The following is a 24,119-nucleotide window of genomic DNA, read 5'->3' as shown; positions in this document are numbered from 1 at the left end:
AAAAATTACAATGAAGAGTGATTTTTGCACTCTTTTTACTTTATGAACACTTCGTAAAAAAATGTGTGCAGTAATCATTTCCGTTTACAAGTTAATTCAAAATTCAAAATTAGGAATTCTGCCACACTACAACCACATGTTAGTTGTTTCCTTGTTAAATAAGGTTAATTTAGTAAACCCCAAATTAGGTTAGTTTACTTATTGAAACGACTAAAACACTTTAGCAAAGTATTAAAAACTAGAGCGCTACACAATTCAAAATTGTTTGTGTTCAACACGACCCCTAGAAAAGGTCTATATATAAAATAAAAGCTTGCATCAGATCGGAGCACATGGTTTGCACGGATGAGTGGTTCAATAATTTTTTTTTTTGTAACAGGGGTAGATCACCGCAAAATTAACTCAATAAATGATTACAAACTGTTCAAATCCTAGAAACTTTGATCATATTGTCAAATGAATAAGTTTCAAACCATTGTGGATTCTCAACATAATAGTACCTAAAATTTATATTATAACTCCCAAAACCTCCATAGCCAATAGCCAAATGATATTTGGTTATATCTGAGGGAGGCAGATTCTCTGCCCTCCCACTTCCCATGCCATCTTGTTTTGTGTGATCACGGTTAAGCCACGTCAATATTTTATATTTTTTTACAGAGATAATAAGACAAAAAAGAATAGTAATATAAAATATTAACCTGATTTAACCGTAATCACACAAACAAAAAGTCACGGAAAATGAGAGGATAGAGAATCTGCCTCCATATTTGAGATGATCATTTGTTCATTGAAGGAATGAAGTGATCACTGATTGATATGCCATCCTAAATTTTTGTGTGGCCACAGTTCAATCTCCTTACTATCTAGCTTTTGCTAGGGTACCATGCAATATTATATTAGTTTTTTTCTAACCGGGCGCCGTTTAGTGGGGTGAAAACTAATTTTGCAGATAGGGTTTTGATACCAATATGGGGTCTGTGTAGTAGCATTCCACACATCTCCTTCTGGTTTGTCTTTTTAAACCTTGTCTGTTGGGTGTCTAGAAAGTCACGTGAATGTCTTATACTTACAGCTACACACGTCTCTCTCTCTCTCTCTCTCTCTCTCACCTTTGCCAATTCCCAGACCTGCCTGCTATAGCTGATCTCTTCTTTAATAAAAGAGTAACACCACTCTGCAACTTAGGCCCTTTTGCTTCTCTTTCTCTTTTTACTTGCTATGTCTCCCGTAGCTCAGACCTAGCTAGCTCTTCCACCATTATTGGAGCACTATTTAAGTTTTAGTAGTTTTCTCTCTTTGATCTCGATCGATGACTCCTCCACCTTATCATAATCTTTCACCTCCTTCCCCTTTTAATCTTGAGCTTAGTGGAGATCATGATCTTCAATACCACCACCTCTTCAATCTTGAACCTCAAACTTCCTTTTCTTCTTCTCTTTCTAGTCCCCTTTTCTTAACTCCAGCTCAAGTCCAAGCACGATCCGATGATCATTATAGAAAACCACAACAGTTTCAATTCCAACTCCTAGAGGTACTAATTAAGCAATGATCACATAACATGTGCACACTTATTTATGTGATCTATACACACACAGGCCCCTTCTCAGGATAATCGATACTGTAGCAAAAAAGGATGATAGGGCATAATATTTATGCATCTATTGGTTTCCTAGCTTATAAATTAGTTATCTTCATTAGTATTTGATCTTATGCATCCTTATATATATATATAATATGTAGCTGATTATCTTGATCATTATTTTCTTATTTTTAGGCTGATCATAACATTGTTCCGTATGGCGGATCACGCGATCATGATCATCAAGCCATTGAAAATGAAGGTGGCAATGGTACTGTTTTGAAATTAAGCATTTCCAAGAATGGAGCTGACGGAAGTGGGAATCCAAGTACTGACCATGAGGTTAATACTAGTTCAGTTAAGTGGATGTCTTCAAAGATGAGGATGATGTGGAAGATGTCAAACCCTGATCACACATCAAGCAGTTCTAATAGTAGTGGTGATAAACCAATTTCCATGAAGTTATCATCACACAAATTTGAAGAGCAGAAGCCGCAGCATCCATCATCGCAATTAGGAGCCGAAATGATCAGCTGCAGCAACAATTCATCAAACAACATGAGCAGCCTCCCAATTATTAGGGTTTGCTCCGATTGCAGCACTACTAAGACACCTCTCTGGAGGAGTGGACCGAGAGGCCCTAAGGTACTTAGTTAAAATCCTACTAATCTATTTCTTGAAATGCATTTAATCAAATTGTAACTCCGCTAGCCTAAAAGGTAAAGTTAATTGTATCTTTGACAACAGTTCCAATTGGAACCAGCATCATTTCTTTCTCATTAATCATTAATTTGCAGTCACTTTGTAACGCTTGTGGAATCCGGCAAAGGAAGGCAAGGCGGGCAATGGCGGCAGCGGCAGCTGCAGCCGCAGCAAGTGGCACAACCCTGACAGTTGCCGCACCATCTATGAAGAGTAGTAAGGTGCAACACAAAGACAATAAATCAAGAGTAAGTTCTACCGTTCCCTTCAAGAAAAGGCCGTACAATAAACTGACCTCATCCCCATCATCTCGAGGCAAATCAAAGAAGCTTTGTTTTGAGGCCCCCACTGCCGCCGCTGCCACTACCGCACTTCAACGAGTTTTCCCGCAGGACGAGAGGGAAGCTGCAATCCTGTTGATGGCTTTATCTTGTGGACTTGTTCATGGTTGAATAAATTTCAACACATGCATCCTCAAATTTAATTAGTCTACTAGTACTTGTTTTGTAGTAGTACTTTAGCTATATATTAGAACTAAATCAACTAATTAAGTTTAAGCTAGAGAGTGAGAGAGAGTACCAAAATCAGTGATGTGGAAGCAAATTAGTTAATCAGTTCAATAAAAGCCAAAAATATTGTGTTGTGATCTTATGAGAGGGAACTTATGGTGTGGTTTTTTTATTATTTACAAGTAGATATAGAATTCACCAAAATAATGGTTGTTTCAATATAACTGCTTGTTCATCTATATATTTAGGTTTTGTTTTGTTATCATTTTATCGATCAATTGTTATCATACTACTAGTGCTGCTGCTACTCCTTTTGCCTCTTTGTCCTTTTGTTGTTTGATTTCAGTGCTGCTGCTACCTAGCGCTGCACAGTTAATTGGTACAAATCTCAGTTGAGAATTAACTAGATCTAGGGTTCTTCCATCACTATAAGAGTTTAAATTGAAGTTCCACATATGTCACGGAGATCAGTCATTAAAATAACTTTTGGAAATATTGTAGAGACAAACAAAATTTTTGACTTTTGAATCACATGACCGTTAAATTTAATGGAACATATACTGCATGCAGTGGGGCACGAAGATTGAGGGGTGCAGATCATCATATATTGAATACACAGAAAACAAACACTAATATTTAAGATTTTTCCGTGGTTTTTGTAGCGTGAGCTTCTAAGTGAACAAACTCTAATATTTGAGTTTTGTTCGAGCCTTCGTGGCATGCATGAGCCTATAACTAAGTAGGAGTTGTATAAATAATAAATCAAGAGGTAAGAGATTCATTATTAAACACGATTCTGAGCTCTTGATGTTAGCAGTCTCACATCGGTGGGGGTAAAGAAAAACAATGACTTTCAATAGGATTACCACAATGATCTAAATAATACCTTTGTGGTAAAACCTCACACCTAACGGATTTGGTAGGTGATAAAGCTGGGGACAGTAACGGTGTCGTTAGAGTGGCGCCCCTAGGCCCGTTGATTTAAATTTTTTTAACATGGTAACAGAGCCCACGATTACGGGCTCGTGCAAGCTTTGTCACCAGGAAGGATGGCTTGGAAACAAGCTTGGACTCTTAACATAGAGCCGGCTTCTGAGTTCTTAAGAGTCACTTCCTGAAAAGATTGAAAACAAGTATGGACTTCATTGGAGCTGACCTCTAAGTTTCAATTGCCGATGTGTGGATCTTTCACACGTGAGGGAGCGTGTTAGCCGTCCCACATCGGTGGGGGTAAACAAAAGCAATGACTTTAAAATTAAATAGGATTACTCCACTCTAACTAATACCGAGACATTTTGTGGTAAAACCTCACACCTGATAGATTAGGTATGTGGTAAAGTTGGAAATAGGTCGCTAAAGTGGGGCCTCCCGGGCCCGTCAATCTAAAAAATTTCAACACTCGATTGGATCAGTAACTATGGTGCACCCCATCCCCAGTAAATGGGTAACAAATCATGAGCAATTCTCAAGTTTAATAAAAAAGAAAAGGAACCCTAAAATTTAAGGTTTAAATCGAAGAGAACTTTAGGGTTCGATGATATGAGAAAGCAACAACTGATCTTTTTACAGTTTTTAACAAATTTCCTTTTATCTTTCCATTTTTCTGAAAAGTTTACTGGGGTTACTGGCAAAGCAATCATGATTGTGATGAGTCAGAGTGGAGATATATATACAGCTTTAAGAGTTTGGGAAGGTCGCCTAGAGGATTGTACTACTCTTGTCTTAGACATTGTCTGGATTCGAGAAAGCTAGTTGTAGTTGTAGACAAGTAGTCTTCTTGATATGGAATATCATACTAGTGCAAGAAGAAGCGCAGTGACCTCTGCAGGCTAGCTACAGTCAAGTACTTCAGAGAAATAGATTAGTTACACAATCTCAGAAATAACAACTTTGAGTGTCCTCTGTATTTTGTGTTTAATTAGGTCATGGAAGGGTGTATATGAGAGTTCCAATATTTGTAAACAGAGAGATTGAGTTACATGCATTCAGACAACACTAGAGATTTGCATGGTTCACTCTTAGTTTGGTTACGCTCACGGGACAAAACCCTTATCCCAGTTGTACATCTCAGCTCCTCCCCCACACAAATAAGTAAACCCAGTTGAACATCTCAGCCCCCACACAATAAGTGAAACAAAGTTTGTATTCGAATCATTTCAAGAGAGATGGGATCAATGACATTGTAGGTTTATTTGTCTCTTCAGAAAGATGATCTTCTCCACTGAAGAGCCGCGTTTGGATAGTAGTTTAAAGATAGAGAGATTATATTCACACACCCCAAATTACTTCTCCCACACCTTTTTACCTTTTTAATATTTTCTACACACCACTAACACTTGATAAAAAAATATTAAAAAATTAAAAGGGTGTGGAAGAAGTAATTTGGGGTGTGTGAATATAATCTCCCTAAAGATAATCTAATTAGTCTCCTTGAAATTATTACTGTTTAGATAATCACTTGCATGCTACATATGAACTCTTAACTAGATTTAAATTGAGTAGGTCAAGCTCATTCTTGGTAGAGGTTTTTCAATGTGCTAGGAACATGGCACAATACATCAAGTGTCATAATAAAAGTTGTTGAATTTTTTTCAAATATATGACTATTCGTATTATGAAACTTAATGTACCAGACCAGTGTTCTCAACATACTAAAAAATTTCTCCATGTCATAAAAAAAAGGGAATTTTAACGAAAAGCACCCGGTACTGTTTACTTTAACGAAAAACCACATTTTTACACTAAAAAGTCAATCATGGTACTATTCACTTTACCCTTTATTTTGTCCTTATCATTAAAATTCAAAGTTTTCAAACCTTAGTTTTCTTTAAAAAAAAAGGCTTCAATTTTTTTGAGGTGCCCTTCGAACATATGGGCATTTAAGGCTTTATACAACATTTGCTGAAACGGGCCCCATTTAAAGTTTGGACCTAACTCGGCCCTGCAGCAACTTTTAGGCCTCTTTACGCTTAAATGAAACGACATGTCGTACTATTTATCGCCCCCGTTTTTCTCGACATCTTTGATCGTTGGTCCCCCTGGGTCCTGAAAAATCAGTTAACGGCTGGAAGGAGACTATATCTCAGGCGTTCTGCGCACACAGTCAAACGCCGAGAGAGAGATGCCGGAGCCACCGCCACCGCCGCCTTCATTACCGCCGAAGGAATTACCAATCAACCGCTACAAGTTCATTTGGCGAGTCCTCATGATCTCCAATCTTGCTCTCGGAGGTCAGCCAGCTTTCTCATCTTTTCGGCTCTACTTTTTCTATGTTTTTTTTTTTTGGCATTGGATTATTGGCTTATGGATATGGGTTTGAAAAACCCTAGATTTTATGACCATAAGATTGCCTGAGCATAATTGGGTTATGGGTTTTGTTTATCTGAGCAGAAGTTTGATTGCAGTGAATTGGAATGTGTGTTTTCGTTTTCGTACGTAATGTGTTTAATTTATTGTCCCAGAGAAGTATATTGTGTGCTTTGATGAGCTGATGTTTTAATTCTGCTTTAAGCTTGGACTGTTTGATGGGTAATTTTTGTTGTTGTTTTTTAATGGTAAGTTATGATGGTGTAATTCTTTTAGGTAATTTATTGTCCCAAAGAAATGCATCTTGGAGTATCTACTGAATGGCTCAAAGCTAATGTTACCATCTCTAGTAAACACAACCCCGTGCAGGTTCTCTTGGCTTGGGTTCCTCCTCTTTAAGTTAAATGTGGATGGTGCTAGGCTTGGTTCTAACTGGGTGATTGGAAGTGGAGGATTAATTAGAGATTGGCACGGTAACTGGATCGCTGGTTTGATTGCTAAAAAAGGAGTTGGGGAAGTTCTCCATGCTGAGCTTTGGGCTTTGTTTTATGGGTTGAAGATAGCTAAAGCTAGAAATTTCTCTCATCTTATTGTGGAGGCTGATTCTGCTTTGGTGGTCTCTCTCATTCATGGTTCGCCTAGCCTTAATAACCAGCCTCTTTATGGTCTTGTCTTGGAGTGCAGAAATTTGATCATAGAGAACTGGAGCTGTAATGTGCAGCATGTTCATAGAGTGTGTAATTTTGCAGCTGACGGATTAACCAAATTGGGTTTAAATAGCGAGACGGAGTTTCACAAGCTTGTGGAGCCTCCCCTTGTTTAGTTAAAACTCTTTCCAATGATTGCTCCAGAGTCGCTATAGCTAGATTAGTTTTTCCTTAGTGTTTCTTTTTCTTCTTCCATGTTACCGAAAAGAAGTAATTCTTTTTCATGGTTAGGATAGGGATCCAGTGTGCGAGAGAGAAGGAAAAAGTTAAGCCTCTTCAGCCCCTTGTCTGATAAACTTTTGGGCAAAGCCTTTAAGGTGTTTTTTGGGGACCAAATCATAATGGAATTGATGGATGTTATTGTAACTGGTATAGTATGGTCCAAATCAGCCAATTAATATCATAGGCAACTGATTTCAGACAGCTTTCACTATGTGTAGGTATTCCAAGGCTTATAAAATGCCTGATGGGACATGTGGTTGTTTGTGTGGTATGCTGATTGAAATTTGAATTACTAAATTTGGAAGGCCTTGGTTGTAGCCTGATAGGGCTTGAAAAGCTTAATAACTTGATTTGTAAAATCAAGTCGTAGTAAGTAAACACTGGAATGATGACCGTGATTTCTTTTGTATGGGAAGAACTTTAAATACTCTGATGGCTGTAGTGTCAGTGTGCTATACCAGTAATGCTGAATTTCATTGCCGTAAAGTTGGAATATTTTTGACAATTTGAAAATAAATTACTCCATCTATAGAAACTGTTATCCCGCATCTCTAGGGGCAAGTATACAAGGTATTCTTCACTGTCTTGTGATGGACAGAAACCTGGCCGGAAGTATACATCCATTTGTACTGGGGGCTTTTCCCTCTTAATCCAAATGGTTTAAGTTTTTTTCCTATATGTTTAAAGGGGAACAGGGCAAGAGGTTAGAGGTTGTTACAGCAGTTCTCCTGTATGTATGACCAATGTGGGTATCACATCCATTGCGTAAAACAAGAGGTTGCCAGTGTTTACTTTATGAAGATATTAATCTTTGTGTGAAATATCCCTTCTATGCTTCTTGTTTCTGTGTATGTCCCCATGTGCTTGCACTGTGAGCTTGTCTTTGTGATTGAGTTATGCGACTGGCTCCTTGTCAATCTTCCCATAGGAAGGATTAGTCCCCTCGCTACCCTGATAATGAGCGGGCTACTGCCATCCAGGCAAAAGCAACTTTCCCTCCCTTTTACTTTGATCAGTTCGGTTAATCATCAAAATGACATGCCTATTTTTTTCACTTAACGGACACATTGATAGTTTCGTTAGATCGAGTAGTTGGGGTTGCAGCCTAGATCTCCAAGGTGATATATTCATCACTCGTGACATTGGCTAGGAAATAATCAATCAAGGGAAAAGGGGAGAAAGCTAACATTTGGAATAATTTCTTACTGATAAAGATCTATTCACCATTTGTTGATGTATCACACAAATTTGCCACAATATGAATAACATCATTGTCAAATTCAAAAGTTAACCTCAAAGACAGGATTAACTGACTTGCATCTGAACTCTTGCAGGTTACATGTTTATTGGAGGCAAGAAGCGAGATCGTGGAGATCGTGGCACATTGAATCCGAAATCTGTAGAAACAGGCGCTGAAAATCACAAACCTGCAGTAGAAGTGCCCTCTGTTCCTGCCACAACTCCTACAACAACTCCTGCAACAACTACTACAACTTCTGAGACATGGGATATGTGAGGGCGCAGCCGCCTATCCCTGAGACCAGCAACATCAACATTTCGAGTAGATGCCGTAAGGAAGGAGGAAATTCAAGATGAACGATACTGAGAAGAAACAAAGCGATGAAGAAAAGACAATCTTAAACAGTTAGAATCTTACACAGGGAAATGGATTCTTAACTAGGTTGAGTTCAGCGGACTACTTTGTTACTAGTTTCGAGTGTGGGTAACATGTTTGCAACAGATTGTCATGTCAATTTTTGCACGACATAACGATATCCCTTGTCCACGAGAATTATCTGTATTGCGTACTGGCGATTTGTTGCAAAACATTAGATTATTCTTTTTTCTTTTCGCCGACATAATATGGAAATGACTAGCTCTTTGTCCAGTAGTACTTTTCTATACAAAATTGGACGAGCTCTCAAGTTCGAATTGACCCACATATTAATCCACAAATACGAACAATTCAAATTTGTCATTAGTACTCAAATGAAGACTAATTTGTCCAAGGGATCATACTAATGAAAGGTCGAAGGTCATCGAGGAGAGAATCTTGTGTACAATCGCCAACATACGGCCTTTCTCCCAAGCCGGTATGTGTGGTCTCACAAGTCACAACCATGTGGTTCGAATAGTGACCTTCAAATTTGTCGGTCACTGAGTGCCTCCTTTGGGAGCCCGACCAGTTGATGTGGCTAATAGTTTACAGGACCCATCATTGTTGTACACCAATCTCCCTCCTCTAACGATATCCACATTCGCATCCAATCCCATCTCCCACCTTCAAGGCATCAACCATTCATTCCAATTATTCCAAATCTTAAAAAAAAATAATAATAATAATAATAAAAAACAGAGGTTTGCAAAGTCTGTCTCTGCAATGCCGGGAACCATCAATATTTCAGGTACTAAAAGCTATTTTTCAACTATAATTCAAACATAGAAAGGCGTTGATGTCTAATTGCGCTTCGTAGAACAGCGTAGAGGAGCTAATCTCGCCTAATTCTCTGATTAATTTATATAAAAAAAAAAAACAGTGATATGATATCTAACATATGTTAAGCCTTTTCTTTTTCTTCACGTTTTGCTGAATGTGCAGTTCTTGAGTTCATGGACCTTCCTTCATCACCTTCTTCCCCAATATCCATCAAGGGTAAGCAATGATTTCTTTTCTAAGTTTTCCTAGCTCAAATTCGTTCTTCGAGTTTTGGTCTAGAATTTCAACAATTTGACAAAATGCTCAATGAATGAATACACATTGCAGTTTCTATGGGAAAAAGAGAGTGCCAAGCTTGGGACAAGGGAGACTTTACCTTGTAAAAAATCAGATAACTGCTTCTAGTCATAATCATAAATGTTGTTGTTATTCGATTTGTATCATATCCTGGTTGTGTTTATGGACAGCGCATTGACGACCCTTCGCGGCAATTTGGTTCTTCTTCTTCAAGATTCCGAGGGGAATGAGATATCGCACGCAGGTTTGTTAAAACAATTCCTATATGTATAAACTTTTTCTTGTTTTTTGTTTACAAAAAGATGGGAGGAAGATTAATATGTCGCATCATCCTTGTACCTTCGCGAAGAGATCTCAGGTTTGATCTTCATCGCTGAACAAGAAAATTTAGAATCTTCAGGCATAATATAACAGGAACGAATAATGTGACAAGTCCTTAGTTTTCTATGTGGTATTAGAATTTCTCTTTTCGTGAATGATTTTGTGGATGTTCTGAATGCATGAGGAAATCCTTCCTTATATTGAAGTTGAAAAGTTAGTGAGAAAACTTTTTGTAGAGTGATAGTTTTGTTTTCAGATGGTAATTGGAATAAGAAGTGCTTATCATGATCAGAAGCAGAATTTAAGTGCATAAAGGTTGAAGGGTTCGCGAGTTGTTTTAACGATCACTTAACCTGCTTTAGAGTGATGCAGATAGAAACGAAGAGACTTCATCAGCCATTACTCTTCATCAGAGTGTTGAGCTCCCAGTAAACGAATCGTACGAAGGGAGATTCATTGAGAAGGTTGAGGCCAAACCACTTCCAGCTAATGTTGAATCCACAGCCACTTCTGCGGATAATACTTCAATAGTATTAAGAGGCTCACAATCGACTGTTGGGGCAACAAATCGTCCTAATCTTCAGGAAGATAGGCTTCGAAACCCTGAGAAGCAGGGTCCAATCAAGAAAACTCCTAGCAGCGTAAAGAAAATGATAAGCGCCTTTGAAAGCGGCTCAGCTGAGGTATGTCTGGCATGTTGCTTTATAAGAGATGAATATATTCTTTTTCAAGTGGATAAGAGGCGAACCTATTACAGGAAAGCGTCTAGTACGCCTGATACAATTTTTACTGCCCAATAACCAATTTGGTCCCAATGTAAGGAATAATCAGTTACACTAAAAATACGGTTCAATACACCCAAAACCACACCCGTAACCCAAGTCAATTCACCAGGTTTTTTAAAGTTGCTGGTGAGATATAAGCGGTACTCCGGTGGATTTCTCCCTCAGAATCAGAATAAATATGTTTTTGAACCATCTATTTGAAATTTAAAGTATATGCTCCTGCGCGAATCTCAGCAATCGCTTGTTCTGATTCTATGTAGTGATCATTTTGAACTAAATTTTCCTTAACAATGTTTGCTTTGACCGCAGGATATGAGGCCTCAAATCAAACCGCCACCAATACAAATTCGTTCGAATAAGATTAAAACAGGAGCTCTTTTGGAAAGCCATAACTTAGAAGAACACAAGAATGTGACAAGTACAGAAACTGCACAATCAATATCAAAAGCGGTAGTGAATCCTTTTCGGTCAGGGGACTTGAATATTGGTCCAACATCTGGTGAAAAAAGCGGTGAACAAATTAGTTTACCTGGAGCTTTGGATGCGATTAAATATTCACATCCCGCTGGGATAAAGAATACATTCAAATTAGATATACACCAAGTAGTTGACAGAAAGAAAGGTAACTTTCCCAATGATTTCGTTAGACCATCAACATTTGAAACGGTACAAGAATCAGATAAGGTTCTTGGTAAGCATAGGCACGAGCCTTGTGATATGCCCCGTGGAAAGCGACATTCTGGTGGCATTCACGGTATAGAGGAGAGTCGAGTACAAGTTTCTTCGAGAAACTCTCAAATCACCGACGTTCAAGGAGCTTCACCTAGTGCTAATGCATGTACATCAGAAGCAAACTTGGAAGATAGGCACATTCGAGGAGATTCAGGTCCCAATGTATGCACATCAGCAGCAAAATGTGAAGATAGGCACGATCCCTTTGAGAGATCTGGTGACTGGATATTTCCAGATGAAGCAATACGCTTTTGTATAACAACTACTGGTACAAATATGATGGATTCACGAGGTGGTTGCAGAGAGAATCCAAGTATCCATCAACAAAAGATGATTTTTTCACTACCATAAAATGTTGAAGAGGTATTGATTTTTTCGGCTGAACTTCTGGTAGCTTATTAGTTATTACATTGCTGAAAATTCTTGATTACGTATCTTGCATTTACCTATATTTCAACTAGAGCAATCTGATCTTCATGTGGTGAAGGAAAAATGTGTAATTAACATGAGAGATTGATATTGACCGGTTTAAAAGTTCGAATAATGATGTTTGTTTGAACTTAAACATGTGGTGGATTTGGTGTTCTAACAGTGTAATCCTTGTGTTTATGTGATCACTTGTAGTATACTGTGTATAGAAATGAGGAGAACCAAAGACGAAGATCAAAGGTTGAGACTTCATCAAAGGAGGCTGGAACTTTTGGGGGGCCGGTTGGGCCGGTTATATGTTTTCTCCTAATCAAATCCATGAAACTATAGTTATATGTCGACATTTTGTAACCTTAAAAGTCTAAAGTGTTAGGGCTTGTTCGATAATCATTTTGTCTTACTCGATGATTATGAAACCAATTCTAAATAGTATGGAACTTCATAACTAAATTTTTTTTTTGGCGCTCCCATTTCCCTTACCAGGAAGTAAAAGCTGCAATTATAATTGGCTTTGGCACACTTGTTCTCCTTACAAGACACAGAAAAAACAGGTAAGCATATTACCAAGCAGAGAAGACGAGATATCATGCAGGATCATGAGTTTTTTTTTTTTTCCAGGCCCTGCCATTTCTGTAAACCCACTGGCAAAAGTTGCTCAGTGAATAGCGTGTTAAAAGTACGTAGCAAGTTCAAATTGGTTTTGTAATTGCCCCATGCTTCAGATTATTGAAAAATTATTTTCTGTGATTATAACACCATACGTGATACTTTTGCCTACGCATCGTTAGTTTTAGTGGAGAAGGAGGCCCTTCCTTCAATGGAAATGGCAGAATCTCTTTATGTCGCTGCCATGAAAATGTCCAGTGAATCTAATTTTTTAAAACTATGTAAAGCTATATCAAGCTGTATAAATACTAACTTGTGTGTTTGAAAAAATGTAAAAGAGTGAGTGGTGATTGTGTTGAGACGGTTTAGGTTGTAATTTAACATGATAACTATATCTAATTTTTTTTAATTACAAATCGTTTAGTCATTCATACATGTCAAACTAATCAACGATTTAGACTTTAGGTAACAAGTATTTGCTTGATCCATATGAATGATTTATTTTGTTTTTTACATATATAATCTTTACATGATGATAAAAAGAATAAGCAATTATAATTATGAATTCGTATGATAAAAATACGTAAATCGTCGATGGGAGAAGAAGTAGGTTCTCCTTATGAGAGGAACACAAGTATTATTCTTCCACAAAACCTCTTCTAATGTAGAATTTCAGACGAAAATCAAGAGGAACAATTTAAAGACACAAGTGGCAAAGTCTTGTCATTTGATTGCTTTAATCAGAATCCAACACATGCATGAGAATTAAAGACGTGAATGGAGGGTACCACTCTTAGAACAATGTGCTTTTAGGTTATGGGTGGGTCAAGGATTTCTTAGCCGGCTAGCTCTACAGAATTGAGGTCAAGTTAGCAAGAAATTGCTCACAAAAAAATTAGATAGAAGAGGTTAGAAGATTCTTCTAAGAGCGTTAGAAAGGTATGTGTGAGTGATTAACAAAACTCTACTTTATTTGCAAATTCATCTTACATGCCTTTCTCGTGAACAGTTTTTCTAATTTCACCTCTTTAAGTTTTTGTAATTCATTTCTTACTACATTCTTGAGCTCAATTTCTTGAAACTTGGAAATCCCTAGCAGCCTTAAGAAAGAATTTGATTCCATACTAAAGCAGAAATTGTATAGCCACACTAAAAGAAAAGTTTCATCGTTTTCCACTAAATGAAAAGAAATTATTATTGACGACTGGAAAAAAATGAGAGAATAATTTTGGGACATGGAAGAACAAGTATACATTCTTTCTTCATCTTTTTTTTTTATGATTAATACTAAGGAGACTAAATTTAGGGATTAAATTTTGAAACTAAATGATGTTTCACCAATAAAAATGAGCACATATATCAATACTTAAGTAATAAACCAATCATCAATTTACATGTTATTTAATTTTTAAAATTTAATCACCATAGCATTACTTTTATTTTTATTTTTTATGCTTCCTTTCTTTTCCCACCTTTTTTTAACCATGTTCTTGGAATTGAATTCCGATTTCAATAATTAAAGTTGAAAACTCTCTCTCTCTCTCTCTCTCTCTCTCCTATTTATGTAAGCATCACTTCAGTACTTGAACTCTCAGGGCTTCAGCACTTGTCTTCTCTCTACTGGTGTATCTAAGTTTTAGTTTGCCAATACATATTTGACTGCTAATCATTGATATTATTTTAACAAGCAAGGAACACATCCAGTTTAAATCTTAAATGGTGCAGTCCTTATTAGCTTGAGTTATGGCGGACTCCACTGTAACCATAAGGTTCGTCTGTTTCTCTAATTTTAACATCATTTCTTGTTTTCTTTCTTTTTCTTTAATTATGAGAAATGACATAATTATTAAAAGTTGAAAGAAGAATATTGTTAAATGAGAAGGGAGGGGGAGGGTTACTGTTAGATTACTTCTGCATAGTCATAATATTTATTTGAAACACGAACACAAGAAAATAAAGAATGTATTTGTAGTAGAGATTTCGCCGGCTTTATATAGAGTAACCTTCAGGAGAATAATTTTTCATTTGAAAGGATTAGAAGAGAATTAGATATGAAATATTCTTCCTCCTATTTTTGAAAAGAATTAGTATTAATAACTTTTGTTCTTGAGTAGTTCATCTTCTAACACCAATTTGGTCACAATTTTTTCATTTCTTCTTTTAATAAGCCTTAAAAACGACTTATCCATTTCAATCCAATTCTTTATACCAAAGGAGGCTTAATTCTACTCCAACAGATCTTATGTAACAGGAAAAAAAAATGCCCTAAACAACAAAGAAATCTAAAGTAGGGAAGTAATGATTGACTTGAGTGACTCATAATCCTCTTTTGACTTGGAAAACAACTCAGCCAGCTTGTGAGCCATGCATTGTAACTCAATTCTGATAGGATTTCACCTTAAGTGGGTTTGTTGTGCGAATATATTTTTTTAAATTGTTATTATTAGGGAGATGAGAAGAGTTCGAAACTATTATATTAATTTAGAAAACAGAAAAGATTCGAACCGAAAACGCATGTGCAAATCCTGAACAATGACTTCTTAAAAAGTTCTAGAAAAATCACGTAAGTACGCATCTTCAACATATTAGCTTTCTTCTCTTCCGAAAAGTCGTTCTCCCGTTTAAAACTGAAATTAGAGAAAATGAAGTAATAAATCACTTCAGTGATTAAAGTTGTGGTCTTGTAGGGTTTTAAAAATTTATCATGTACTTATAAGTTATACACCCTATAAAATATTGGAACACATTGAAATTTGAAACGGCCAAAACTGATAGGTTATTCATAAATTCATATATATACTTTGCAAAGGTATGTTATATTGAGAATGCTAATCTTGTTCAACAATTTATGAAACCTATCAGTTTTCCTCATATATTTTGGAAATTTTTCAACACTTGTACACTCATATATACAGAGCTATCAAGGGAATGGATTCTTATTTTTTTATTAAAAAAATGGGAATTAGTTGTGGGATCCACATACACCAAATTGAATTAATATCTATTAAGCCTCTCTATATTAATATACAAATCCCTGCAAAAAATCAATTCAATAAAAAAACATTTGCCTTTTTAATTGTCACGATGAAATTTCAATGTTTAAATATACTATTCATCAATTCTTTGAATCTCAATTAGATGCCTCAAACATTTTCGATTTGGCTGGTATTTTACAAGGATGATCAATGAGGTACAACTTAAAAAATAGACGTTTTGAATTGTTAAAGTTCGATATTATGTGCGTTCTAAAATTAATCCCTATATTTTGAAAAAAATAGGAGTCCTTTTCTTTAAATCCATGCATATATATATTTATGGGGAAATGTTGAATAATATGTTTATTGTGTCTTGTACAGTGATCTAGGTCATTGGAATACTTTAGAGGAGGGGGAAGCTTCCAAGGAAGATGGAGGACACAGAAGTAGAACTGCTGCAGAATCGCTAACAGTTGAACCACAACGTCATCAACCAAAAATATTCCTTCCAACCTGGGATATTATCTTTACAGTATCGCCTGCATTTTCTCTCTTCGTTGATCCCTTGATCTGCTATATTCCGTTCATCGTCAAGATCGACGGCCCTGGCTTCTCCTGGGAAGTATCGTTGGTGTGGACATTTTTGGCTTTACGATCAATCGGGGATCTCTTTTATTATATGGACATCGTTGTTTTTCTGAAGAGATTTTGCACCAAACTTAGTGCCAAGTCTTCTGCAGAGGCCTCCTCCACAAAAACTAATGATGATCGTCTTGCTACAACACTTCGTAATTTCATCCACAAGAAACCAGTTAGGTTCTTAGCCATTCTAGGTCGCATTTGGGTTGCTTTTCCCTTTCCACAGGTAAGACCTTAAGAGAAGGTGATCTCTTGCAAGTAATTAAATTTCACATTTAACAGCATGCATGATACCTAGATTTTATTTGGGAAAAATCAGTATTCGGTCTATAGTTACTAATATTCTTTAAGTGAGACCTTATTAGTTTTTAGATTTTGATCGAAGTCCTAAGCATTAATGTATTAATAAATTTACATGTCAGTTACATAACTTTTCAAAATAAAAATTAGTAATTTACAAGTCAGTTACATAATTCGCCCGAATTCCAAGCCCAAAACTGACACGCCAAATGAAAGTTGAGTTAATCCGAACAGCCTAAAAAGTCAAAAACATCCACTTTCAGGATTTGACAGCAACAAATAATCTATTAACCCTTAAATTACCAATTCTCCAATCATTTTTTTCCGTTAACGTGGCTTCCTCCATTTAACTTTATTGAATATAAAATAACGTAATTCTTGTCCCACATCAACACAGTACTTATCCTATTATAAACAATACCGCACTATACTTTTTAGGATAAATTAGGTTCTAATCCCTCATTTTTCCTTCTCATTAACTGAAACCTTATTAATTTTTTTATCAAGGTTTCTTGACTTTTTTCCATGTCATTATTTGAATATTAATTAAATTTTTTACAAGTCAATATATGTCAATTTTAAAAATAAAAACCTATTAATCATTATATTTAGTATTTTTCATACATTTCTATTTATAATTTGTATCTTTTTTTTTTATTTGACAATTTTCTTTTTAGTTTTAATTTGTGCCTATAATTTTCAATTTTAATACGTACCCATATATTTTTTTTTGTGTGAATGTACTTATGCTAATAATATGTATTTATTTTATGTTTTAAAATATATCAATAATTATTTCTTAAACTATATTAATAATTATACAGGTACATTATTTTTTTGCTTGAGCTATGTGAAGAACAATATTACTTTGTTATTGATTTTTAAGTAATTGTTATATTGTAAAGTATTATTTTGAATTTGTTGAAATTTCATAATTTGTGGATATTGAATATATAAATGCATGAGTTAAATCCCTTAAATGATGCTAAGGACCTCGATCAAACTATTTAGGCCTAATTGGATAAATGGTCATCGTGGTTATAAGGTATTTGGAAGCTAGCCCTTGTGGTAAAAAAATTCGGATTTAAACCCATGTGGTCAAATTCTGTTAGGATTTATGCCCGAAATTAGAACTTCTGTCATTCCTCATTTAGTATCTTGCAGGTGGGTAAGACTAAGATGATCATTTCTATCTCTGTGTGTGTGTCTCTCTATCTTCCAAAAAGCTTTAATTAATGTCTTCAAATTCATCAGACAGAAAATCCGGAAGCCCAAAAAGATCACCGCCAGTTCTGCCAAAGCGACCGCCCCCACTGAGCCTCTCGGACCATGCTTTCAAGCATGTTATCATGAAGATGCAGCTCCATAACCACTTGAACTCCCTCTCTCCCTCCACCGCCTCGTCGTCTCCCCACTCCTAGCCTGACCTCTCCTCCGCCTTCAATTCCCTTACCCTTGACCAACCTGCACTCGATTCCACCTCGTCATCTCCGACGAGCTCCTCCTCCGCATCTTCTCTAAGCTCCCAATTTCCCGCTACCTCCTCAACTCCCTCGTCTGCAAGCGGTGGCTGTACCTCATCGGTCGGCTGGTGAATTCCGTGAAGCTTTTCGATTGGGGGTTTTTGAACTCGGGTCGGGTTTTCGCCCGGTTCCTGAATCTGGACGATGTCAATATTGTCCATGCCTGCATTTGGTCCCCAAGGAATTCGGGGATTCTGGTGACCAGGAAGGCTTTGAATGTTCATATCGACTTGTTGAAATTTTCAGGTCGATGGATCGAGGGTCCACTCCACTGTGTTAATTAGAGTGGCATAATTCTATTTAAAGTGCTTTCTCTTTTCCCTCTTGGCCGATGTGGAACAATGGGATCCAACACTCCCCTGCACATGAAACCCTATTTATGGGTCACACGTGAAATTCCACACATCGACAATCACCGTGTCGGGACTCACCCAATCGCACGAGGTCGTGGCATCTTTGGCCTACGTGAACAATCATGCGGGGCCAATAGGGACCCACCCAATCATGTGGCAGTACGGGCCCGCCCCTTGGCTCTGATACCATGTTAAAATTTTCAGGTCGACGGGCCGAGGGTTCACTCCAACAACACCGATACTGTCCCCACTTAACCAACTACACAATCCTCAGGTGTGGGGTTTTATCACAAAAGGCCTCGGTGTTAGTTAAAGTGGGATAATTCTATTTAAAGTGTTTTCTCTTTTCCCTCTTGGACGATGTGGGACAATGGGTTCCAACACGCTTTTTAGCCCCAATGGATTCATTGAGGAGAGCGATGTGTTGAAGAACAGTGTCGTGGACCATAGGCTAAGATTGTTCGCTTAATCGTACCTGAATTTACGACGAATTACGGTTATCGGTGCCAGTGAAAATGGGTTGGTGAGGATTGCTGTGGAGTGACAAATATTGCAGGAACTGGAGCTGCATTGTTGTGGGGACTTGGCGTTGAAGGGGATTAGTAGGTGTAGGAACTTGTAGATTGTGAAATTGATTGGTTCTGTTGATGGGTTTTACAGGGTTGTGATTTCGGATATTGGGTTGACGATTTTAGCTCAGGGGTGTAGGAGGTTGGTGAAGCTTGAGCTCTGTGGGTGTGAAATGAGCTAAGATGGAAATGATGAAATGACCATCTTAGTCTTACCCTTGAGACTCACCTGCAAGTTACTAAAAGAGGAATGACAGAAGTTCTAATTTCGGGCATAAAATCATAATAAACATTGACAACAGGGGTTTAAATTCGAATTTTTTTACCACATGAGCTATCTTCCAACCTTATGACCACGGGGACCATTTATTCGATAATGCCAACTATTTAAACAAATAAGGTTTCATTCAAATAATTAGGTTGCCTATAGACCAGAACCAAAATGACCCTATTTTTAAGGACATTCCTGTTTTTGTTTTTTGAGTACAACGATATATTTTATACTAAAAAGAGAGAAGAGTTCGGCTAAGCCACACAATGGACAACACGTACATTCTAGTAAGTTTGTCATTTTGCTACCTATTCTTTATTGTGGGGCAAGGTTTGCCTTGTGGGTCTAGGACGAGATTTAAAAATTTGACACACATTAGATAGATTATCAAGTAAAGGCTTTTTAGCTAAAATGGTCTCTAAAATTTGTATAATTCTTTATTTTGGTCCATGAGATTTGAAATCAATAGAAGTGGTCCCTGAGTTTGTCCACCATCAATCATTTTGGTCCTTCAATGAAAAATTATGTTAAATAAAGACTAAAATGACAAAAATACTCTTAATTTAATAAATAATGGGCAAAACGATTTGACAAAAATTAAGGGTATTTTTGTAATTTTATCTTTATGTAATGGAGATTATTCAAGGAATGACCAAAATGATTGATGATGGACAAACTTAAAAACCACTTATATTGATTTTAAATCTCAAGGACCCAAATTGAGGAGTTATGCAAACTTCAAGAACCATTTTACCTATAAAGCTGTAAGTAAATTAATGATTTAATAACATCGGTTAGCCGATAACCCAATTTAACTGTTTGTTCAAATGTCTCCAGGCACTATTGCTCGTTGGAGGTGCTACAGAATTTGATTATTATATGCTTATTTCACTAATTCCATTCCAGTATATACTGAGGGCTTATAACTACTACAAATGGCTTGATCGACGTGCTAACGTAGAGACTGTACCAAGAAGATTCCTTAAAGCTATATTAGACTTCGTTCCTTTCATCATTGCTTCTCATGTAAGTACAAATCTTCATTATTTCGGATATTTGGGGTGAAAAATCCAAATTTTGTTGAAATCTTATTGTTGAGATATATGAGTGTATATATGATAAACTTTTTAAAACTAGCATGGTTCACCATCAACATATTTACTAATATTGTTCTCCACGTAATCACCATACCACTAGGTGCTGAATTTTTCCACTAAAAGCGTATGTGCTAGTAGCATTCAACCTTTCTCATATAAACTGTAAATTATCTTTTTAAGTCTTCAATGTGAGACTATTCTCCAACAATGGATATAGCAATGTTCAAGCATTAACCGGTTAGTAACCAACAATGTCATCTCATAATCTTAACCAATATTCGGGTGAAAAATCTAAATTTTGTTGCAATCTTATTGTTGAGATACATGAGTGTAAATATGATAAACATTTTAAAACTAGCATCGTCCACCATCAACATATTTACTAATATTGTTCTCCACGTAACCACCATACCACTAGGTGTGGGATTTTTCCACTAAAAGCGTATGTGCTAGTAGCATTGAACCTTTCTCATATAAACTGTAAATTATCTTTTTAAGTCTTCAATGTGAGACTATTCTCCAACAATAGATATAGCAATGTTCAAGCACTAACTGGTTATTAGTAACCAACAACGTCATCTCATAATCTTAACCAATATTCGGGTGAAAAATCTAAATTTTGTTGAAATCTTATTGTTGAGATATATGAGTGTAAATATGATAAACTTTTTAAAACTAGCATGGTCCACCATCAACATATTTACTAATATTGTTCACGTAACTACCATACCACTAGATGAGGGATTTTTTCACTGAAAGCGTATGTGCTAGTAGCATTGAACATTTCTCATATAAACAGTAAATTATCTTTTTAAGTCTTCAATGTGAGACTATTCTTCAACAATAGATATAGCAATGTTCAAGCATTAATCGGTTAGTAACCAACAACGTCATTTCATAATCTTAACCAATATTTTTTTAAATCAACATCCAAAGAAGGAAAACTTTCACAATAACAATGCAAATAGTGAAATGATGTCTGATTTGGTCAACTTTTGCAAGCTTGATCTTTGAATTGACCTAAAATATGAGCCGGCTAGTTAATGAGATGACGTTATGTAGCAAGCTTAAATATATAATTAGTATCGTATTAACATATTAACTGGTTAGTTCTTTAGCACTCCTAATATTAGTTACAGTTAACTTCTCATATGATTTTGAATAAACAAAGGGAAAACATTTGAGAATACTGAATAGGAGTAAGAGCATGTTTACTTCTTTAAAGGCCATCTAATTTGAGGGGTTTGGTGCTTTCATTTCATTATCTTTTATCTTTTTTTTTCTATACTTTCTAGAACTTTGATTATTAACCATATCGTCTCGTTTGTCCTTCAGCTTTACGGATCCTTGTGGTACTTTTTTGCTGTGGTACAACATATAACGTGTGAGGGGAAAGAAAACTGTGACTATGGTATATATAAGTATGCTAAATCTGTGTTAACGTCAAGATATCTTCCAAGAAAGATCTTGCACTGTTCTTGGTGGGGCCTGCGAAATCTTAGGTTTGCATTTGTATGACTTTTCATGTTTGATCACTTATTTTGTCTTCCTTGCAGTTAAATTCCCTAAAAAAAATATTCCAGTTTTCTAAAAGAATGTATTCAATAATTAAATATTGCCCTCCATTTTATTTTTTTTGCAGTTCTTTTGGTTCAAACCTTGAGACCAGTTTCGACACGATCCAAATCATCTTTTCTGTTGTGATCTCTATAAGTGGCTTGATACTATTTTTAGTATATCTCAATTCGAGGGTGCAGGTTGGTGCTGTGATCAGTACTCTTTTAAGCAAAAAATTTGTCATTAATTAAGCTTAAAGTTCCTCCATGCAATTTTTTGTGTGTATTCATGCACGTACGTATGTTTTTGGATTCTCGTCATGAAATCACTTTATAGAGTTACTAAACATGCAGGGGTTCCAAAAAGCAGCCGAGCATCGGATATTGAGAAAGAAGAAGGAAAAGACATATCCAGTCTTGATAGAACAAACACTTACCGTTCCTCGTTTCTGCTTGGATTCATTAAAGAAAGTATGTAACTAGAAAATTTTGAATTTAACAGTCAATAAAGATAATATACGTCATGTGTAATTAATTGTATCTAATGAACATTGTATGCAGGTTCCAATTATTGAAAGTATAGATAAAAAAGGGTTGAAAGCAATATCTGAGCATCTAAAGCCGGTGATTTATAATGAGGATGTGTATATTATTAGGGAGGGTGAACCGTTGCGGAAGATGTTGTTCATCTGGCGAGGCACTACTTTGACCTACACAACTAGTAAAGGTGAAACAAATGTTTGCAAATGCCTTGAGAAAAATGATTTATATGGAGAAGAACTTGTAATTTGGGCATTGAAATCTGCCTCATTTTCTGAGTTGCCTATCTGCACTACAACCCTGGTGTCCCAGTCAAAAGTTGAAGCATTTTCAATCACGGCAAGCAACTTGAAGTTTGTAATCGCTAAGTTTTGGTTGTTCTTTAGAAGGGATCTTTCTCACTCTCTGGTGGAGTGTTTTGCAGCTTCTTCCATACAAGTAGTCTGGCGCCGCCACCACTCAAAAAAGCTAAGAGATCAACTGGCTGGGACAAGTGGAGTATTTTGCAGCTTCTTCCATACGAGTAGCCTAGCGCCGCCACCACACAAAAAAAGCTAAGAGATCAACTGGCTGGGGCAAATGTGTGTTTTGAGTTGGTATCGCTTTTGTTTTGTGTGTGTGTTTTAAGTTGGTATTGCATGCTTTGGTTCCTCTTTATGTTGCTTTACTCTCTTTTGGCCTTGGTTTCCCTTCAATTCCGTGGTGTGTCCTACATTTTGGTTTGTGGTATGAAAAGTGTGTAATCATTGACATTCGTGAGAACGATATTATGTATGAATTAAAAGCTCAAATTGTGGATCATCTTCTTCAAATTGAACATGGAGTAGTGGAACTGGTGTTTATGTTCATTAATATTTGTAGCATAATGTGAATGGTGGTGCTGGTATTAATGTTGTAGGCGACCACTAAAAAGAAATAAATCAAACTAGTATGTCCACAAACAAAGTATGTGAAATTTTTTATTTTTGTTTTTAAAATTGAAGAAGAGAGTGAGAGTGAACTTGGGAGTGGGGGAGAAGGAGAGATGTTTTATTTTTATTTTTTTTAATTTAGAGATGTTAAAATCATCTCTAGGTGAGGCTTAAATAAAAAATAGAAAATTTTTGTTATGTAAAATTACGTTACTACCCTTCATTTTTTTGTTGTGATAGAAAACTAAATAGTCTTTTCATATTTTTTTGGTTGACAAAGATGATTTTATTAATATGTAGTTTAGATTCTTATGTTGTAACATAACGGGTTAGGGTTTATATAGCTACTATAACTCTGTTGTTTTTATAACGACTATGAAGAGCGCCAACATGCAAGCTATAGCTTGGGCCAGGTGCACAATTGGCTGGAATTCATGGTTACGGTATCCTATCACCATAAAGATATTCAAGATTGTTGAAAAATATTAGTATTTAAGTTTATTTTAGTATTTGGATTTTGTTTGTTAGTTTAGGATTTGGGCTTAGCCCATCGAAGTTAGGGGCTCTTAGGTTTAGTTTCCTATAAATATAGTTTGTAATTTAGTTTAAGAAACATGTTAGTTACAACGTAGCGTCTTGGGATTTTATATTCGTTTCGGCATTCTCAGTTTATTTAATAATATTATTATTATTTTGTAATCTTGTTCATTGCACACTCTGATATTCAACTTGGTATCATAGTAGGTTTGA

The 24,119-nt window shown here is 36.2% G+C and overlaps 3 protein-coding genes and 2 long non-coding RNA genes across 8 annotated transcripts; 4 read left to right on the top strand and 1 right to left on the bottom strand.

The window, feature by feature from the left end:
- Positions 1-1,211: 1,211 nt before the first annotated feature.
- On the top strand, positions 1,212-2,930 carry GATA2 (GATA binding protein 2). Its single transcript, NM_001294073.1, is given in 3 exon segments — positions 1,212-1,534; positions 1,778-2,227; positions 2,380-2,930. Coding segments are annotated over 3 exon segments (1,029 nt in total). The 5' UTR covers positions 1,212-1,312; the 3' UTR covers positions 2,737-2,930.
- A 2,869-nt stretch (positions 2,931-5,799) lies between these two features.
- On the top strand, positions 5,800-8,919 carry LOC139192359 (uncharacterized). The gene is made up of 2 exons (XR_011576490.1): positions 5,800-6,023; positions 8,363-8,919. It is a non-coding gene; the product is annotated as an uncharacterized lncRNA (long non-coding RNA).
- LOC139192360 (uncharacterized) lies at positions 8,217-10,759 on the bottom strand. Its single transcript, XR_011576491.1, has 3 exons — positions 10,437-10,759; positions 9,842-10,135; positions 8,217-9,309 (listed from the first exon to the last, which is right to left on the bottom strand). It is a non-coding gene; the product is annotated as an uncharacterized lncRNA (long non-coding RNA).
- LOC139187496 (uncharacterized) lies at positions 9,277-12,479 on the top strand. 3 transcript variants are annotated; one of them, XM_070814397.1, is made up of 7 exons: positions 9,277-9,433; positions 9,628-9,681; positions 9,793-9,844; positions 9,933-10,006; positions 10,456-10,766; positions 11,178-11,963; positions 12,225-12,479. In XM_070814397.1, the coding sequence occupies exons 1-6, from the start codon at positions 9,409-9,411 to the stop codon at positions 11,949-11,951; spliced, it is 1,290 nt and encodes a 429-aa protein (XP_070670498.1). In that variant the 5' UTR covers positions 9,277-9,408; the 3' UTR covers positions 11,952-11,963; positions 12,225-12,479. The 3 variants fall into 3 exon arrangements, with proteins under 3 accessions (XP_070670498.1, XP_070670504.1, XP_070670503.1); XM_070814403.1 differs by lacking the exons at positions 9,277-9,433; positions 9,628-9,681 and having other exon boundaries at positions 9,792-9,844; positions 10,446-10,766; XM_070814402.1 differs by lacking the exons at positions 9,277-9,433; positions 9,628-9,681; positions 9,793-9,844; positions 9,933-10,006 and adding an exon at positions 10,028-10,120 and having other exon boundaries at positions 10,446-10,766.
- A 33-nt stretch (positions 12,480-12,512) lies between these two features.
- LOC103450333 (cyclic nucleotide-gated ion channel 1-like) lies at positions 12,513-23,270 on the top strand. 2 transcript variants are annotated; one of them, XM_070814381.1, is made up of 8 exons: positions 12,522-12,580; positions 14,340-14,404; positions 15,992-16,475; positions 20,103-20,291; positions 21,698-21,864; positions 22,005-22,119; positions 22,273-22,389; positions 22,480-23,270. In XM_070814381.1, exons 2-8 carry the CDS (start codon positions 14,379-14,381, stop codon positions 23,014-23,016), a joined length of 1,635 nt encoding a protein of 544 aa, XP_070670482.1. In that variant the 5' UTR covers positions 12,522-12,580; positions 14,340-14,378; the 3' UTR covers positions 23,017-23,270. The 2 variants fall into 2 exon arrangements, with proteins under 2 accessions (XP_008387916.3, XP_070670482.1); XM_008389694.4 differs by having other exon boundaries at positions 12,513-14,404.
- Positions 23,271-24,119: the final 849 nt, after the last annotated feature.

Source organism: Malus domestica, chromosome 02 (genome assembly GCF_042453785.1).
Source record: "Malus domestica chromosome 02, GDT2T_hap1".
Lineage (NCBI taxonomy): Eukaryota > Viridiplantae > Streptophyta > Magnoliopsida > Rosales > Rosaceae > Malus > Malus domestica.
This window is presented reverse-complemented; position numbering and strand designations above follow the sequence as displayed.

Coding starts and splice junctions, on each gene's coding strand:
- LOC139187496 (XM_070814397.1), top strand. CDS start 9,409: ATGCCGGGAACCATCAATATTTCAG. Junction 9,682..9,792: donor TTCCCCAATATCCATCAAGG/GTAAGCAATGAT, acceptor TACACATTGCAG/TTTCTATGGGAAAAAGAGAG. Junction 9,845..9,932: donor GACAAGGGAGACTTTACCTT/GTAAAAAATCAG, acceptor GTTTATGGACAG/CGCATTGACGACCCTTCGCG.
- LOC103450333 (XM_008389694.4), top strand. CDS start 14,379: ATGGCGGACTCCACTGTAACCATAAG. Junction 14,405..15,991: donor GACTCCACTGTAACCATAAG/GTTCGTCTGTTT, acceptor TGTCTTGTACAG/TGATCTAGGTCATTGGAATA. Junction 20,292..21,697: donor CTTTCATCATTGCTTCTCAT/GTAAGTACAAAT, acceptor TTTGTCCTTCAG/CTTTACGGATCCTTGTGGTA.